Source organism: Charadrius vociferus, unplaced genomic scaffold (assembly GCF_000708025.1).
Source record: "Charadrius vociferus isolate BGI_N301 unplaced genomic scaffold, ASM70802v2 scaffold163, whole genome shotgun sequence".
Taxonomy (NCBI): Eukaryota; Metazoa; Chordata; class Aves; order Charadriiformes; family Charadriidae; genus Charadrius; species Charadrius vociferus.
Genome location: NW_009648332.1, coordinates 2,854,319 through 2,874,033, shown reverse-complemented (window position 1 = coordinate 2,874,033; position 19,715 = coordinate 2,854,319). Strand labels below are relative to the sequence as shown.

Here is a 19,715-nt window from a genome sequence, read left to right as displayed (position 1 = left end):
ACTTTTGGGCAAAGAAAAAAAAAAAAAGAGAGTAAGGGGTATCAGAATACAGAAAAGCAACAAAGTTCTCTCTGAAGTTCATTTGATTCCTTTCTCTACTTTTTTCTCTAATTTGAATGGGTTTGCAATTAGATTTGTCTCTAATTACTAACAGTAATTTGAAAGCTGGATCTAGCTTCCTAATGCATCTGTATGCTTTTGGAAGTGTTACTTCAAGACCACTGATTTTTGGTGAAAATACATTTACTTACCTCTCACAGATGATGGAAGGTTAGCTAACATTTGAGAAACATTTGGAAGAGGAAATGCATTCAATTATTACTATTATTACTACTCCTAAACGCACCTGTTGTGAGTGGAAGACAAACAATGCAATACCCTAAAATACACTATACTTACGGCTGAGTATATTTTTACCACCCATGCAAAGACTGTGCTTCAGGAGGCATCACGCCCCTTGAACAAAAACAACACTTAAGACTAAAAGCCGTATTTGTGATGACTGAAATCATTAGTTACAGAAATTTTTAAAGATAATTACCAGGTCTGTAAAATAACCTAGAGAGAAGGGATCTCAGAACTTCCAAATTATACTAACAACACATAAACTAACTTACCTGGCACGCTATTATTTCTCTGACGGGTTTGTTTGAATTCAGGACAATCTCTTCTAACGTGACCCACATCCCCGCAGATGAAACACCTTTTCTCTCTTGTCTCTCTATCATCTTCTTTCACTTCTTTCTCATCATCTTTCTCATTCTCCTTTTTCTTCAACCTGAATAATGATTTTTATTAGCAATATCACAAAACCACAAAAAAATCATCTCTGTAGAGTTGTTATATTGGTACGTTCAAATGAAATGGTTTGCATAACCAACAGCTGTACCAGAATACAAATACCTTAGGAACCCCAGAAAAACACTTCCAGAATCTGGGCTGGTTAACAACCTGTTTGTATAAACTTAACGGACTTAGAAGCTCCCCAAAATTGTCCAGGAGCTATCTGACTGTATTAGCGCAGAACTACACCTGCAGGCTTAGCCTGCCAGGTAGTTTGGGAGTAGTTCTATGCAACAATCCCACTGAGTCAGAATATATGCAAAATAAATCAGCTGTATCTTGTAGATATAACCTCCCCCTGAATGGAGATGACGTATTTCTGTCCAAAAGAAATCCTGAGCCTAGACAGGATGTGAAAGAAAGCACTGCGGCTCCTTCACTCAGCACTAATACAACAAACAGAGGAACGACTGATCGGGAACCAAGACAAGAAATAATGGTCTTTTCCACATATCTGTAGGATTGTTAAATATTAATCCTATTTTGTGAGCTGTACAGACAATTTGAGAGATTCTGTGTGGCTGTGCTGCAGTACCAGTTTGTGTGAAGAGCAGATCACAACTTTTTTTCCTGAGGCAGAAAGAGGTGATGCAGTTCAGTGTGCTAGTGCTTGTGAGGAGTATGGTAAGGGAATAGCCGAAAGAACAGTCGACCTGCGACCTTACGGTCCCAGTCCAGTTTCACGTATCTTGAACTCTGCTGCCTGAACAAAAGGCTGTAAATAATGACTTTGTACCAGGAACAGGCCAAGATTTTTTTGAAGAATCATGGAGCACGCATCTGAACGTAAGGAGTAAATGAAAAAGCCCAGACTTTAATCTGCATTCTAAGGGCTTCAACAGGTTTTAGGAGGAGTCTGATAACCTACCCTGAATGGGCCACTAAAAATCCAAAGACATAAAAATGTGAGGAGTGCGCATTCTCTGTCGATTCCTGCTAAACTCTTTGGAGACATTGACCTGCATGTTCTCGGGACTCCTTTTGCAAAAGTCCTGAATTCAAAACTCCTAAGCATAATTGATGTACAAGTGCAAGCCCCCTACGTGACTGACAGCAGTACGATGTTACAGAATTGCACCTTAACTATGTACATTTTAACTACTCCTAGATTTTAATAAATGAACTTTTACCTGTCTTGCAGAGGTATGTTATCAGATCTACAGAACAACTCAAATTCAACACTGTCTTCTGAACATGATCACTACAGGAAATCCATTTTAATAAATTACAAATAGTGCAGTCAGGTAATATGGTCTCCATCTGAATGTTTCCGCTATAAAAAGATAATTTAGTGATCTAAATTTTAAGGTAAGCTGTAACTACAGATAGATCACGAAGCAGAAGTGTTAACATACTATAGACTGTTGATTTTACTCTGTGTGTGTTTGCATAAACACTCTAAGATTTAAAGAGATGACCTGAAATAGTCTTAAGAAAAGCAAAAACAGGATAGGAAGCTGAAGATCGGCTATGAAGCTTTGATTTTCCCTGCAATTCAGCATATTCTTCATTTCCATTAAAATTTCAAATATCCAAATATCTGTTGATTTAATCTCAAAGATTTTACGTTAGCTTTGTATGTTACTTACCTCCTCCGCTTTGGACAGTCCTTCATGTAGTGACCAATTTTTCCACAGACACGACAACATCTGTCATTGGGTGCCAACTCCCCATCTGTCAGCACTTTTGAGTCAAAAAAGTATTCCTATCAAAGCACATCAGAAAGATACAATATATAAACCAATCACTTAAAAGGCTGAGAAATGAAAGCAAAATAGACAGCTTTCATCTCCTACTGCTCCCTAAATTTTACTACTTCTTAGATTGTACCTAGTCCTTTTCTTGCCCTAGATAATGACAGCTTTTTCAGAGATGTTGAGCAGTTTGGGCTAAAAAGGGTACTCAGTCTTAGGGCCAGAGGCTGAATTTGCAGAACAGCTTATCCAGGCTCCAGCCTGCTGCCTATTTCCACTTCCCCAAAGGCTCTTCAGAGGGTAATTTTTTGCATGTGATCTATTTTGGTATCTGAGTCACTGCTTGTATGCTTTCCAAAGCAGCCTACATCCCTTCCCAAATGACACAATTACATCCTCCTAGACAGAATAAAGCTCAGGTGGGAAACAGATGGAGCATCTGCACGCTGACCTGTATGCCTCCCCTCTCCTGAAATTTGCTAAGGACAGCTGCGGTTCTGATGCGTGTCAGCGCAAAGGCCACAGTTCACAGGCTCTGAGCAACATAAACATCGTCAAAGTACTTAACTTGCTTGAAAGACTGCAACAGAGGTACAAATAGAAATGTCCTAACCCCAACTCAGGAACAAAGTCTTACCGTAGACTTAGGTATTTACTGAACCCTTTTGCTACAATTTCCTCTCTGTACCACTAAGCTGCAATACAGGGCATTGCCTTAGGAAGAAGATCGAGAACTCCATCTTTGGTAGGCACTTTGGAGAAACAAAATGCTATGTAATACTACTGGCATTATTTCCTTCACATAAGAGACAGTTCATTTGCATGCTAAGGCTGCTTTCTGTCCAGCCTTTTATCCTTCTGTAAAGCGTTTAGTGAAAATCTGACATGAGGCAGAACACAAACAAACACTATACAAACACCCAGTATATGCTTTCCAGAAGCACTATAGCATTGCGTTGAACGTGTATGAAAAAAATTAAATAAACCCAAACTAATTAGCAATAATATTTATACGCTCACATATTTCCCAGTTATAGATAACGATATCCACACTGTAATTCATTATTATTTGTATCAGAATAGTACTCAAAAGTCCCAATAAAAAATAGGTCCTATTTTATTAGGTACAGCACCAAACAGAACACAGTCACTGCATCAAAGAACGTTTAATACAAACTCAGAAAAAAATCAAGAACCCAATATTAAGCTGTACATTTTATGCAGATGATGTATAATTACAAATATTGTGCATACCAAATTGATAACTACATGCAAGAGATTTGCTCTGGATGCATCAATTCAGTGGATGAAGAAACATAAAAAACATGAAAAAATGAAAACTTACAGCTTCTCTTCCAACGGTTGGGTAAAATGGGGTACCGAATAATTTTCTCCCATTGATAAATGCCTTCATTATGAAATTGGTCACTATTGAAGAAAGACAAAGTTATTGGAAAACAACAGAAAAGGCACAACACTTTAGTAAACATTAATCATTAGTAGACATTAATAGCTTACTTTTCCTGGAGACTCCAGCACCGAGATTATGATTCAAGTCAAAAGGATCTGTGTAAAGAAGATGGAAAAAAAAAAAAATCAGAGTTGGAAAAAACATGTGGCAACACAATTTTTTATTTTAACACAGAGAGTTCCATTTTAAATGCACTCAGAGTAGAAGATAGCAAAGCAATGCTGAGTGTTTTAAAAATATGTGACTAACCATAATAAAGTAAGAGCAATTTACTAATATATACTAGAAGTTAAGAGTCTAATCTCATTTTGTAATGGACTTAGGACTTGCAAACAATGCTTTTTTTAAACATTGATGGTAGTTTCCTCACATAAAGATCCTGCACAACAAGGGGAACAGAACCTCAAGCAACAGTGTTCATCAGTCCCTCATTAATGGAAGAAAAATTCAGCAGATAAGTACCTTCGATGGCAATACATTTGGACGTCCACTGTTTCTCAAACGTAGTTAACAGCTTCTTCTGCCGGATGCTGATCACATATTCCTTGAAGTCAAATTCTTCAGTGTAGAATCGCAGCAACCCTAGCCAGAGTTCTCCAAGTGATTCAGTGTTCTTTCCAAGAGAAGGCAGACGCTTCTTCTGCATGCAATTGAAGACACAACTTATACAGGTACAGTTACTGAAGTACTTCTCCTCCTGAACTGCCTCTCTAGTTACGAGTTTGCCTACCATGAACAGTTTCACTTGGTTAAAGTAAGGTTAAATCACTACACTATACGCTATCTCAATCCTGGACTGTTTATTAAGAGTAAAAAGTATTTTTCCCGATTTATGTTACTTAGAAATTATTTAAAACAAACCAAGAAAAAGCAGACTCATTTCAGCAAAACATGACTCATTTTGGAAGTTGTTTGATAATAATACAGATATGGAAGTTTAACTACTCTTTTATATGTTATGCTGTTAGAAATATATTACTTTCCCATAAAAAACAAGCTTTAGGTTTTAGTGACTCTTCTGGAATTAGAGTATTACCAATTCTTCCATGTCATCAAAGAAAAAGGCATTCCATCCATCCACCATTCTTTGTGGAATCTGTTTTCCATCAAATATCTGCCGAAATAGAGAGGGACACAGTTACCACTCTAACTCAAAGTCACCATAAATGACTTGAAGTTTTGCTGGTAAGAAATAGCACAAAAATATACATCTCTTAATTTTAACAACTACTTCTTATATAGGCAGAATTTCCTATTAATAAAACGTTTGAAAGTCCTTCTGCACTATTGCTGTGCCTCTCAAATTATTTGGATCTTTTATTTTTACTTGTTCTTTGCAACTAAGAAAACATGACTGAACTACCTCATCAAGATTCCAACATCCCTCTTGCCCACAAAATCTCTAAGGAGACTTTATATGACTCCTATTACATTTTGTCTTTAGCAAAGCCAAGGGGAAATTCCACTGTTATTTAAATGCGCTCTTAGGGTAGCAATAAAATAACAACCCCCAACCACTAGTAAAGTATCAGCAAGAAAGTCTGAGTCTCAACTGCAGTGCTTAAGCCAATTTTCCTCTTGCACATAGACAATAAAAAGTGCTTGGGAGTTCCAGAGTGTGTCCAGGAAGAGGTAGACAGCTGACTAATTATATTCTCCGCACCCATGCAATGGAGGCACAGAACGTTATTTTCTTAATAAAGTTTCCTGGCACACATAAAAGAGTATCTTTAAAGTTGCACCAAAGCATTAGTTATCTTTTTTTTTTTCCCCCCTCATCAAATCATAAAATAAACTTTCTCTCTTACAGATAAGGTGTTGAGCAATAAACATTGCTTCTGACAATAATTGATGGAAGTGCTGGACTCACGTCTCAAGAGCATCAGGCACAGTCTCCTAATTACAACTCCCTTCTCTCCATACCACCTGCCAATTTTTTTTTCCTACCCTGTTCAGCATTAAATACCATCACAAGACGAAAATCACAAAGTAAACGTGACAGCAGAACTTACGTCCAAAAGATTCCTGATTTTATTGACGTTTTTTTTGGTAAGATTTTCCCACTAAACCCAAGCGGGAGTTAGGAACCTGTTAATGCAGAAGGGCCTCACATTTCATTCATTCCCCTGATCCTAAAAGCCCAAACTTCTCATACTTGGCTTGAAAAAAAAAAAACCACAACAGTGCATCTATTTTCATAACTTCTTTTTCTGAAAACCTACCTCCTGAAGAACTGGAATAACTGGCGGATTTCTCTGTTGTAGGAAGTACAAAACCATAAGAATATAGGCATAAGAAGACAGACTGCCACGGGATGCATCACCAATGTCGCAGCGCTGAAAAAACCCCACATTTTACACATAATAATTAATTTCCATTTTATTATTTAAGACGAACAGCTATGTCAGAGAGCAAACAGAAACTCCACCAGTAACAGAAAATACATTCATCTCATAACTAAAAATCAGTTCATGAAGCCTGAAAAACAAATGTCCTTAGAGTCAAGTGCCATCTGGCAAACCTACACCATAATTTGACTAACATAAAAACAGAAAAGCTTTCCATAGCCAAAATAATTTTTTTTTTAGTTTATAATGTGCCAAATTGAAAAAAAACCAAATCAAAACTCCCAAAACAGAAATCCCAACAAACCTCCACATCTGATGTCCAGGTTTCAATACTGTAAAAGTTAATTTTCCTAAACTCATGTTACTAGAGCTGTTTCTATGATTCCTTATTGTTTTGGTTACCTTTTTTTTTTTTAATACTTTATTATTAGACAAGTATTCCCATGTTGTATTGGCAACTTAGACAAAACCTGCCATTTTGCTAGCATACACACACATAATTAAACCATGGTCCAGCCTGCACAACACAGCGTAAAACAAACATCAGTGAATTACCTTACTATGCTTGAAAATCTTATGGCAGTATAACCTTTCTACAACACACACTTCAAAGCTACCCTTTGCTTCAAGCTTGCGTCATAATAAACAACACATTTTTAACCTCCTAGGTTTGGAAAAAAACAGGGATTCACAAATTACTTTGACATTAGCAGCAGCAGTGACAGCTGTTCCTGGTTTTTCTGCCAACGCAAACAGAGGAGGAAGCATTTTGCTTAAACACAGAGTATTTGTATAGCTACGAAGTCAATGCCATACATATACGTTCAAGAGCGTACATCTGCCTATTTGGAAACTTAGTCTTTGCAGTAAGATTTTTAGAATGCATACAATAGTATGCAATACTACAAAAAAATGTAAGATTCATTCTTGTCAACACGATACATTTTTAATCCGGACACAGAAAAGATATGGCAATATTCTGCACTACTGTGACCACAAACAAAAAAAATCATTACTAGTCTGGGCGACAGTATAATGAACATATCCATTCCACTCTGGAACAAAGTTATTTTATTCATCTTGATGCACTGCATTACATAAACATCTGGTAGCATGATACACTCACTATAACCTGTTTTTTATTTGTTCCTGTTTCACTAAGCTTTCTTTGGATGTGTTTGGGGAGTGCATTTAATACTGCAGCTTGCATAAAGAGACACACCATGTTTCAATTATCAAAAGATGTAAAATATAATACTTCGTTAGAATATTGTAAGAAAAAAAAGATGCAAGAGATTTGGTATTTGAAATTTCCATACTCTTAAGTATGGAAAGTAAGTAGTCTTTACTTCCTCGGAAGTAAAACAAGGCAGGTTAGCCAGAAGAAAGCTGCAGTAACCTCTGGGCTGGTCCTAGATATGGAAACTTGGGAAGCCCATGCAAAGCCACATGCCCCTACATCTTACCATTACCATTTTTTCTGGGTTCGTTTGTGTGGGTTTGTTTTGTTTTTTTTTGCATTGTAGTCGATTTGAAATTGAAATTTTCCTTTCATCAGCTTCCTCTAGACAGGTATCTTTCAACAGATAGCAGAAGATACCAAGACGAAAGAATTTGATTCTGACACACACAGTCAGATGGAGCATAGCCAGTTTAAGAAAGTGCACTTCATATTAATAACATTCTACTGTGTCCTTTCCAGTTGGTATTAGCAAAAGGCAAACTCAGTGGTTGTATGAGAAAACTCTCTATTACACAAATAAGTACTTCCTTTTTATATTACCTTTGCAAAAACTTTCATTGTGTAGCCCAGATATTGCACTCTAGGATCAATAGCTGCATATGTGGCCAGCATTCTTGTGTTATGCTGCGCCTGGGGAGAGAAGAAAAAAATCAAACAGGTGTTTCAATGTAATTTATCTGCAGTTCTAGCACAAGCGATGTATAATACAATTGGTGGGCAAAAACCCACAACAATATTCCATAAAATTCATGCAACATTTCCTGAACAAACATAACGGAAAGGTGTAATCAGGACACTATTAATGCAGTAACAACAACAAGAACCTTGGAAAACATCAGCAAAGAAGTCTGTAAGATGATTCACATTGGAAATACTCCACAAACTGCATCTTCTTCAGAGGTGCATGTGAGCCCATTACATAAAAAATCATGCAATTTCAGTGTGCTAGATGTAAGCTGGGATGAAATGTGCTATTCATGATGGCAGACAGGCCGTGGTGAATGTGGCACTAACTTCAGGAGCATTCACAAAAATGCTTTGTGTGCCGTGACGTTGCTCTGCCATCAGGTTATACAACTACTTGGCTTGGACTCAGGGTGTGGGCCACTGAATTTAAATAATGTAAAAAAAAAAAAAAAAAACCAACAAACCCAAACACACAAAAGCATTTTGATTCCGGTTTCAAAAATTATTCCCTCAAATGATTATTTGAGTGATTTACAATGAATTAAAAAGCTTTCTTTGAACACAAAGCCAAAGAGGTGCTTACCAGCGTATTGTATAAACTGATATCTCCTTCTAAGCCACTTCGTCTGTGTTCAAATTTTACTATAGGCACTTTGGCTGTTGTTATAGGCAAGATGTTTCTCAAACCTGGAGAAGCAACACTTTAGTACATAAAACATTTCCATTATCTACATATATAATAAATGTAAATACAAAACAAATAGTACTTTAAAACACCTACCTGGATGCTTCTTAAGAACTTTTGCCAAACCTTCTATTATTTCTTTACAGTTTAATTTCTAGGAAAAACAAATATCACAGCTTCAGATGTTAAAACACAAATCGTATCCCAACTAGCACATTTACTATCAAACGTGTATTTCATAGAGGAAAAGTCTATGTATAAAAAGAAGTAAGCAATAAGCCAACACATGAATTTACGTAAACCAATGACTTGTATTCTCTATGCGGACATCTACAGTACACTAAATACGCGTCTATAGCGCATTAAAATAGGCTATACCTTGCTTCAATTGTGCAGACTGCAACAAGCCAATGTGCTACTAGCAAAATACTACCTTTTCTTTGTCCAGAAATCTTAACTGTATCAAAAAAACTTTAAAGAATCCCTGAATTTCAAATAGTAAATTTTATCCTTTTCAAAACTCTTACCTCTGCATTTTCATGGCCTTCCAACGTCATGCAGATATCCAGATCACTGTCCCGAAATCCAAACCCATTCTTTGAAGAGCCAAACAAGCAAAGTCTGGCTTTGTCTGATCAAAAAGCATAGAGCAAAAAAAGGTAACCTCTTTTAGAATTGAATGGTAAGTGCTTGCTATGGAACACTGCTTAACTGAGATGTGTAGGTGCCCATAAAAAATGAGCTTTAAGAGAGAGCTCACAATGTCACTTCTAAGACTTCACCTTTGATAAAGGAGGAAGCACAATACTTTAAAAATTATTCACAGAAAGTAAGGCAGGATAAAGCCCATGGAATTTTTAAGCGTGAGGTATGTTACAGAGTTACAATAACCATTAAATGGCATCTCTAAATGCGGTGCAATGTTTTGTGGTATGTGGCTGCACTTTCCTGTTTTTAAAAAAATCAAAATAATGTGCAAACTCAGTCACCAGTACAACTTTACCCCACAGATAAGAGAGAGATACTCTCAATGCAGTCCAAGCAATATTCCTGGTTCCACTCATACTTTATCTTGGTTGCATATTTTTCTTGTTACTAGGTATATTTTGTCAATCAGTAAGTTTCTGTAACCTTAACATACTGTTCAAGAAGATAAATATACTTTATGGAACATTCTTTCCCAGTGGTTTTGTTTACATTTTTGTTTGAAACAAAATACTATAATGTATTTTCATTCTTGTAAAGAAAAGTGAAATTATGTAACTGAGAGGAAGCAATTTCTTCCTTGTTGGGAAAAAAAAAAAAAATAATCATCTGTTCAACTGAAATCAATGCTAGGGAAATATATATAACACCTATTCCCAGCTTTTTCCTACATTTTAACAGAATCAGCAATCTTAAGTCTTTCAAGGTTCTGTAACAGGTCTCAGTCCTCAGCTGCTGCCAGTAAGTGGAGGGCACAGCCTGTGGATGGAAGTGCAATTCACAGTTCCTTGACCACAGGCCAGCTAAAGCAGGACGGACGGCCTTCTGTGTAAAGCAATGGACTGCAATTCGGGAGACCTGGGTTTGGTACCTGGCTCTGACACTAGTTTACACCACCTCCAAAAAAAATCACTTTGCATCTCTGTGCCTGGACTTCCACCACTGTAGTAAAGTACTTTTGCCTATTTTATAAAAGGGATGTAAAGGTAACAAACTTATTAAGATTTCCAAGATACTTAAACACTGGTGATTAGGCAACAAGAGTACTTGGCCCACAACCCAGATAACACTGAACCCAACTGGCCAGGGCCCATTCAAACTTTCTTTTTGTCCTGACTGCAATAGTCCTGTATCTGCATTATTACTCTTGCAGCTCTTTCTCCACTCTAGGGACGTTTCCATGGAATAGCACCGACGCATGTTTAGTATAGGAGTCTGCAAGATAGGTTTAAATAGGGAGGGAAAAGAGATGCCACTGCTTTAAGCAAGGAAAATGAGCAATAATGAGACAAATCATGTCTTCATGCTCTGGATAACATGAACGAAGAAAGCGTTATCAAGAATCATGACCTGCTGTTACATACCATTATACTCTTTTCGAATAAATCTTTCCAAACTTGCCAGAATTTGTTCTCTGTTTTGTTGCTCAGATAAAGGAGGGGATAATTCATCTAAGTAAAAACAAGTTAAAACAGAGTCAGGTGTGACGTTCAACTACCTCCAAAATCTTTTTCAGCTAATTAAAAGTATTGGATACCTTTTTTTTTTGGTTGTTGTTACATTTACTGTCCTTGAATACTTGTTTTTTCTTTTTTATGATATTGTTAGAGTTGTTAGGATTTTATTTCAGACATCTGATTTTTCTGGAATTATTCAAACACAGAGTGGCTTGGTGGGTACCTGGCATCCAGCCAAGGTTAACCCACCACAGCACCCAAAAGGGGCTTTTTCCAAAAGAAGCCATAGAATTTGACAAACACACAAACTCATTTTGAGCAGAGCCTAATTTCTGGGAACACTAATAACTTTTTACAAATCAGTGAAAAATCCTGTATAGTATTTGTTTCTCAAATCTGTTATAAGAATTTGATATCGCAAACATGCATTATGCAAAAACAAAAGTATCGATCAATTTGTAGCCTAGGGTACCTGAAAGAGCTTCTTCCCACTGAATCTACTGGAATAAGTCATTGAACCCTACAGTCATTTTTTCCAGAGTACAGATCAGTTTACGATGGAGTACCAACACTCTTCCAACTTACCAAAACATCTTTTACACACTATATCAAGTATTTCCCGAAATCTGTCTGTCATTGGCGGTAGTGGTTTTAGATCGATTTTCTTGAAATCCTCTGGGCAGTCATTTTTGGAATGTCCATCCCGTTTGCAGATGCTGCATACTATAGTTGGTGGCTTTTAGGGGAAAAGACAAAACGTGCACAAATGCAATTTTACTTTTAAGATAGTTCAACAAACCTAACATTTTCATGTAAGTCATGCAACCAAGAACATTTAACATATGAACTGCAACAGAGTCTCTACAAACAATGGAAGAACACCTCTCAACAGGCTGCATTTAGTTCTCGCAGTGCGTAAGACCATTTGAAAATTCCACAAGAAAGGAGGAGAGGAAGGTGGGGGAAAAAAAGCCCAAAATAACCAAAAAACAAAACCCAGGATTTTTTTTTGTAGAAATGAGAAAGCTTTGCATAAGATGGGGGCAACAGACCATCTAGTCCAAATGGCATACAGGTTCCATGTTTTCCAGTCCTGAACAACAGGTACTCTAAAAGGGCTAGGGCTACCATTCGTAACAGAGACTGGAACAATCACTGGGAGAATCCTGTCATCCATCCACCCTTAGTCTTAGTGATTTAAAAGTAACAGCCCACTGACAACACGACCAGCACTGCTTAAGTACACAGCTTACCTTTCCTGAAGTCAAAATAAACTTATCAAACACATAATGCATTTCCTCTGTAGAGAGTCTGCCTTCATCTTTGAGATCATGAGCTTCCACCATTGCTTTGCAGTTGGGCGAGGTAGCTGGAGTGCCAGTGCACTTATTCTTCTGAGAAGACTCTGTTACCAAACTCTGTCTACTTTCAGCATCAGAAAATTCATTACTAGAATTTGTGTCATAGGGCTGATGTTCACTGCAGTTACAATGGTGGCTTAGCTCACCTTCAGTTATACACACTGAAATTTCTAAGTCATCCCTCTCTTTAAGTGATTTTTGCTTTAATTCACAGCATTCATTAGAAATAACGGATAAAGCTTCTTCTTTGTCTTCATCATAACTAGAGTCCAACGTTGAAAGTAGCAAAGAGTCTATGTTCTTGGAAGTACATCTTTTGGCTACAGCTTCTACCACTTCATTACATTCAAGTTCATTCTCTGGTATGTTACATCCACTTCCTATGTTTTGTTTATCTACAACTTTTTCCCCCTGTGGAAGGCAACAGTTGGCTACAGGCTCTTCAGATCTCGTGGATTTCTTATTATTCATTTTCCCTTTTTCTTTTTTCTTGGTATCTGGCTTGGATTTAATCCCATCTTTACTTTGTGGACATGCAAAATATTTATACGCTGTCCTAAATCGCTCCAGGATGTACTCAAATACCATCTGGCTATTTAGACTTCGTGCAACATTCCTCTTTAGTGCAAAAGGATCTAGGAAGAAAAAAACCAAAACAATTTCATGAGTAATCTTTAATTTCTACATTTCACTAAAGCAGCTGAAATACCTACATTAGGATACGGCAGTTAAAAAGAGACTCTTATACTATAATCCAGAATTGCATTTGGATATACTTAGAGAACACAGGGCCCACAAGGTTTTTTTTGGACTTCTTCCATACAAAACACAACACACATGTGGGCCATGAATGGTTGGCTACCATAAACCATTCTAAACAGTGTTATTTAAAAAGCAAACCACAGGTATAGCTATGATCAATTTCTAAACTAGAAACGCAAATAAACATACAAAGGCAAAATAAATGCAGGTCTCCCTGAACTTTTTTCCTTCACTGAAGGATCTGCATTTCCCTTAAGAAATTAATTTCTCTAAGAGTAACATTAAGGTTATAAGGATTATATGAACCAATCTCACCAGGTTTCATTCTTAGTCCTTCCTAGCGATTTCTAGATCAAACATGTTTTCCAAGTAAAAAGAGCACTTGCATAGTTGCTATAAGTTTGCCTGGGAAGATAGTATCAAACTGAGATTCTGTTACTTCATAATTTCAGTTATAAACTTAACATTAAAAAAAAGAACAAAAGCAAAACTGAAAAACAAAAAACCATAAAACAAACAAACAAAAACAACACAAAAAGACCAGCAATAGCAGGTGTCAGAACCAGAATGCAATCTGTTTCTTGAAATTATTTCCTGTTTCTTCCTCAATAATTTGCCCTTTCATCTTACAGGTTTTAGTTTCCCACATGTTGTATAAACACTGCTTAGTTTTAAATCCCTAGCTAGAAGTGATTGCAGAAAAGAATGGGAGAGGAAATTAAAGCCACAGGAGTGATCTCAAGACCCACTACTCAGCATATGCCTCAACAATTCACTGCTTGTTTTTCTTTTGACTTTTCCTTCTTGCTCTTCTTGTACCTTACTGACTTGTCCTTCAATGTACCTTTAGTAACTCATTCTGTCTTTATGATTCTCTGAACTATTTCTGCTTGTCCTCTCCATCACCTCATGCACGTTACAAAAAAGCTACTTCATCAACATCTCTAGAAAGGGAAAATTGCTTTTATAAAAATATAATCTTAAATGGTTTCTCTAACCTTCCTCAAATAGCCAATTTCTCTATTCTTAAGGCCAATTCAGAATGTATACATTGCTCTGTGACTTACCCTGTTACGTATCGCTTACATATTTTTCTTAGGAACAGAAATAAAGATGTCTTTGAGTCATAAAGAAGTAATAGACAAAATAATTTTCTTTCTTTCTCTCCCCAACATACATATGACATGACATTCAGTTTCACAGTATGGAAATGCTACCAACAGGGAAAGGGACAAGAGAGAGTGCTGGGTGTGCGTTTGTGACTTGGGGGGAGGTGGGGGGGGTTTACTTTGATGGGTTTGCTCCAGTTCACTCTGATCAGAGCTAACCTCTCTGCTCAGTCTGCATTAGAGTCAGACGAAACAAAGTGATAGCTCGTAACACTCAAAATATATTGTGGGTTTTGGAAATGTAGCCAGAGATGCTGAAAATTCATAATAAAGAATTATTAAAAAGGAATAAATAATAGCTTATAGAAAGAATGAAACAGACAGAGATAAGAACAGAATGGTAAGAGATTGAGACAAATTTACACTTTGTACTTCAAGGACCAGAGTTGCAAAAAGTAGTACTAAGCAATTTTTTTTTCTTTAAACAGACTAAATAGCTGACAAAATATGAAAAAATAATACTAATTTCCCTTCCAATTATTGATTTAATTTATTGTCCAGACTTCTTGTGGCAGACCTGTAAGTATTAGGTAAATAAAGCTAATAATGCAGGATGACTACAGAATTAGAAAAGGGTATTATCCTACCTTCAATGGCTATTCGCCTTTTAGGCCAGTTTTTATTCTCTCTGGTTAAGAGTTCTTGTACCCGTATGCTGATGACGTATTCCTCCAAAGCAAATTCCAGTGTGTAAAACTTCAACAGTTCTAACCACAGTTGCCCCAGTGAAACTTGGTGAGGGGTTTTGAATGCTAAGAGAGACTGAAACACATGGACAAGAATGCTCAACTGCAATAAGAAATAGAATTTTTTTTCCTAGTTCCATCCAATATTAATGTTTAAAAAGAAAAAATAGGGATAAGAGAGAGAATATGGTTTTCAATGAAATAAAGGCATGACTTACATTGCCGTGTTTCTCCTTCGCATTACTTTGGTTGTCCACTTCTGAGCTCGTTACCTTTTTACCACCACCTTTTTGTTGTTCAACTTTACTTTTACTTTCCGCTCCAGCCGAGTTTTTTGCTGCACCATTTGTTGGTGGTTTGTACTCCCACCGTACAAAGTCCTCTTCTTCTATACCTTTCAGCTGGTGGTCATCTGGCCTCTTTGAATCAAAGCCTTCAATCTAACAACAATTAAAGTAGCTCTGAAACAAAACTGTATACAATACATACAACCAAAAGTTTTCACCAAAGGTAACACTGACAGTTGTGGTATTTATCGCCCTCAAGAATAACTGATGTCAGAGAAATATATTCAGAGAATTAAAGAAGAAAATATTTGCCTTTTCTCCAAAATACAGCACGAAGCAATTGCACAAGCTATAGCAACTGCCTTTTTTAAAGTCATCAGAATCATCAGGCATCAACTACGTAAGGATTAAGTACCAATGTGATTTATTTACAAATTTCTGAGGTAATCAAATTCTGCACGTTTTATGACCTTGCAGAACACAGAAATAATGTCAACAATTTAACAATAAGGCTACTGTATTACCAAAGCACTTACCCAATTGCCCAAATAGGATGGTAAAATACGTGGTTTTCTTTGTTGAAGAAAAAATATCACCATTAAGGCAAAGGAATATGAAGGAATCCCACCTTCAGCCTGACAGTCAATGTGACAGAGCTGTAACAGAATAAATCATTACTTTTCTGATGTAACATCACCATTTTAATTTAAAATCTACTATAAAAGGACAAATATTAACGAAATGTGATACATACTAGAGTGAAACAGAAAATCCTTCATCTCAGAAACTGCAGTTGTCATGCCATGCCACATACAGACAAAAGGCAAATTATAGTAATTTGCACATTGCCTTAAGTTATACTATTCTATATGTTATTCTCTTCAGTTCCATCACATTTTGTGATTGTGGGACACATTTATGTTTCTATCCAGAATTTCTGTTCCCATCTAGAATTTCAGTCAACTATCAGGTTTTTGTTATTGTGTGATAGCTCATGTATGGAGATGGGGATTCTACATACCTGGCTATAATCTGATACTGGTGCCTTCTATGGGAACTCAAGAGAGATGTACTAAACGTAGTAGACTTTGAATAGTTCTTTGTAGTTTCTACTGCTGCTACTTATATGTAGTAATACAGGAATTTTTGTACAAACACTTTGCTAAATCAAGCAACAATAGTAATACCATGCAACTTATTTTTCAATAAAGCCAAGACATTGTAAATCAAGTATGGGCTGGCAGCAATTTCAGGACGGAATTAAAAGACAGTTAAACGCTGGTGGTGAACACTGTAACTTGGTTCCTGTGATCACTATTGACATAGGTAAGAAGTACAGCAGGGTATGACAACAGACCCTTTTTTGAGCAAGTTAACTTTTTTCAATGTGACCTCAACAGCAGAAAGTTAGCAAGGCCCAACTGCCCTGTTGAGCTGGTTTTCAAGGATCAATTAACTATTTTTAAGGAACTACTGTAATAGCTTGCTAACAGAACAGTGGAAGCTTCATATGTATCTACAGTTTCACACCAAAATTTTCAGTCTCATTCTGGTCTGTTCAGGTAAGAAGTGAACTAGTGGCATGAAATTCTTTTCAACAAACATATTCATGGTATGTTACACATTACATTGTATGCAGTACTTAAAAAGAGGAAGTAAACATATTTAATTATCCTCAATATTTATAAACTTACTCTAGCCCAGTAGCGGAAAGCCAAAACCAAGGGAATAAGGACAGGCTCCAGTTTACCAAGTGCAGCCAGCAGGTCAGTTGTAAGGCAAGCCACATCATTTCTAGCACTTACTTTACATGTCAAACCACTGTAATTACAAATGTAAAACAGACAAAAAGAGTTATCGCCTTGTGTATACAGATGATGCTTGGGGCAGGGGGGAGGTGGGGCATCACATCCACCACAATAAAAACATGCATCAGTGTCTCCCTATGTAAGAACCTGAACTTTTTAAACAAAAGCTACAGAATACAATAACATTTTATTTACTATTAACTAAACAGTTGGATCTAGAACTTACAGAAGTTCATTACAGCTAAAAATATAAAACAGCATTAAGAATTTGCTCTAAGTTCTGCCATTACTTAATTGTGCAACCTTACACAACTCAAACACCATGTACATCTTCCACATACCAAATAAACAAACAAATAAATACACCCTCCCCCAGGCCTGCTGCATACTAAGAGCTGGTAAGTCCACAAAACAGCTTCTCTAAAAATTTTCCATTTGCTTCTCAGAATAATTATTTCTATTATCTTAGCACTTGTCTTTGCATAACTTACAAACAAAGGAAAAGATCTGCCCACCCTTGCTGCGGGAGTTTCAATTGCATACTCGTAGCCAGTCAAAGCAGTGTCAGCATCACACAATAAGCCTGTTTCATTTTGGAGATTGCTACTTCTTAGGAATTTACCGAAACTGTCAGATGATGTGTCCTTACTGGTAATGTGTATCTTATAAAACGTTTTTAAAGCCTTGGATTAAACTGCTGGCAGAAATTTTTAAATATCAACTTAAAACCATTCCACTTTTCCACTATTTAACTAAAAGTAGAACAGTTATTTTCAGACTCCTACAACTGATGAGCTCTATGAAGCACAAAAACAAAGCTAAGCTTTCTTTCTAGGTTGTATTTTTGTGTATAAGCAACTCCCATTTAGCATGAATGTTAGCTAAATGTTACAGTAACACTTGTCAGGAGTGCAGGCAAGCAGCTGTTATGAACAAGCATAGTAGAAATAGGTATCTCATTAAAAAATGCTTTTCAATGACATGTACCTTTTAACATCTTTGCAAAAGACAACAGGAACTTTGGCATGGAAATCTGACTCCACATCTGAGTAGACAGCTAAGCAAGGAGAAAAAAACCATTACATATGAACGCCTTTTACAGTTTTCCCAATTGTGTCTTTAAAACTATTAGATTTATACCACGCTTTTACAGAAGAACTCAAATTAAGTGCTGCGTAGCTAACCACTAAGCAATATTTTCTGGCTACTTTTGATGGTCACCATCAGTATCACACAGACAGCAGGGGAAAGAAAAAAAAAAAAAAAAGGCAAAATCTTTGTCAAGAAACTGGGCTGGCACCTCTTCTAGAAACTTTTTGTCTTACAACACTTGAAAGACACAAGGTTGAATCTCTGACAAACCATCAGGATAGTCTGAGAACCACTCATGGAGCTGACCTATCAAAATTTCCCAAAGGATCAAAAACGCAATGCTACTTGCATCACTTGGTTCACGGCGTGTGGATTACAGGGTTAGCTGCCTGACACATCAAGGAAGCTACAAGTTTCAGAAGTCTTGTAATAGTTCTCACTGGTGTTCATATGCAAGTGGAAAAGTGGCTGCCAGGTTTGCTGGTCAGAATTTCTCGTACAAAGTTAAATACTCTTTGACCTGGTATCTAACACTATTACGATAAATTCTGGCAATCTGAACTGGACTACTTGGGCTGCCATTCTCCTGCTGCAGGTTCTCATCTCTCAATTACACAAGCACTGGTATTCATAAAAATCACATTCATAAAACCAGATCAGATACTTTGGTTGAAAACTAATCCATTTTTGTGAGTTTACAGAAAAATTAAGCATAAAACCAACTGAACAGCAGCTGGAATGTTAATTAAATAGAAATGAGATGCAACTAAAACTCACCGCTGTTCTTCAAGATTTCAAGCACCTGTATCAGAACATCTGGTTGACTCATCTAAAACGGAAGAATTACAGCAGGTTACATTATTCAGACTAATCTATTTTATTTTACAGTTTGTTTAAAAGTACTGAGGTTGCACAACTAGTAACACTACGTTCTTTCATAAAAGTGAAATCATGTGTCAGTATTAATGAAAAAGTTAACTGTATCTGCCTGCACCACGAAAACAGGTACTAGAAAACTTGTTAGCCAGCTTTCTTTTACCCTACAGCTTTTTTAGTTAATACTTCTGTTCTAGTTCCATATTAACAGACTCCATAAAGTTAAAACAAATTACTTGCCATATATTCAACAATTTAAACACCAATATATGCCACTAGAAATCCGCAACAGTAAAGAATTTAATGTCAGTACTTTCCCAAGGGTTTTTTAAGATTATACTTTTTACAAGTGTTTTCTTTTCTCCCTGGAAATCAATGTAAGTGGTATTTCAAAGATAAGGTGTAAATAGTTCAAAGAAAAGCTAAAAATTAGTACCACCTTTGAGCCTTTGTGAAAAAGTGACATGGTGCACTCCACATGCAACTGTTTGAGAAACGGCTTAGTTTTGTTTCCTAACTGCAGTATCATTTCAAAATGTTA

The 19,715-nt window shown here is 36.6% G+C and overlaps 1 protein-coding gene across 1 annotated transcript in view; it reads right to left on the bottom strand.

Annotated features, from left to right (window-relative positions):
• Window positions 1-19,715, bottom strand: part of ZCCHC11 (zinc finger, CCHC domain containing 11) — a 40,090-nt gene that overhangs the window by 7,969 nt on the left and 12,406 nt on the right. Inside the window, exons 6-25 of the mRNA XM_009884615.1 lie at window positions 19,076-19,127; window positions 18,194-18,263; window positions 17,093-17,219; window positions 15,935-16,054; window positions 15,330-15,551; window positions 15,013-15,187; window positions 12,387-13,129; window positions 11,719-11,869; window positions 11,041-11,127; window positions 9,499-9,602; window positions 9,068-9,125; window positions 8,870-8,973; window positions 8,140-8,229; window positions 6,231-6,344; window positions 5,045-5,122; window positions 4,471-4,648; window positions 4,056-4,103; window positions 3,883-3,965; window positions 2,433-2,548; window positions 618-778 (exon numbers count right to left, since the gene is read on the bottom strand). Coding sequence (XP_009882917.1) covers window positions 618-778; window positions 2,433-2,548; window positions 3,883-3,965; window positions 4,056-4,103; window positions 4,471-4,648; window positions 5,045-5,122; window positions 6,231-6,344; window positions 8,140-8,229; window positions 8,870-8,973; window positions 9,068-9,125; window positions 9,499-9,602; window positions 11,041-11,127; window positions 11,719-11,869; window positions 12,387-13,129; window positions 15,013-15,187; window positions 15,330-15,551; window positions 15,935-16,054; window positions 17,093-17,219; window positions 18,194-18,263; window positions 19,076-19,127 — 2,881 coding nt within the window. The remainder of the gene's footprint in view (window positions 1-617; window positions 779-2,432; window positions 2,549-3,882; window positions 3,966-4,055; window positions 4,104-4,470; window positions 4,649-5,044; window positions 5,123-6,230; window positions 6,345-8,139; window positions 8,230-8,869; window positions 8,974-9,067; window positions 9,126-9,498; window positions 9,603-11,040; window positions 11,128-11,718; window positions 11,870-12,386; window positions 13,130-15,012; window positions 15,188-15,329; window positions 15,552-15,934; window positions 16,055-17,092; window positions 17,220-18,193; window positions 18,264-19,075; window positions 19,128-19,715) is intronic.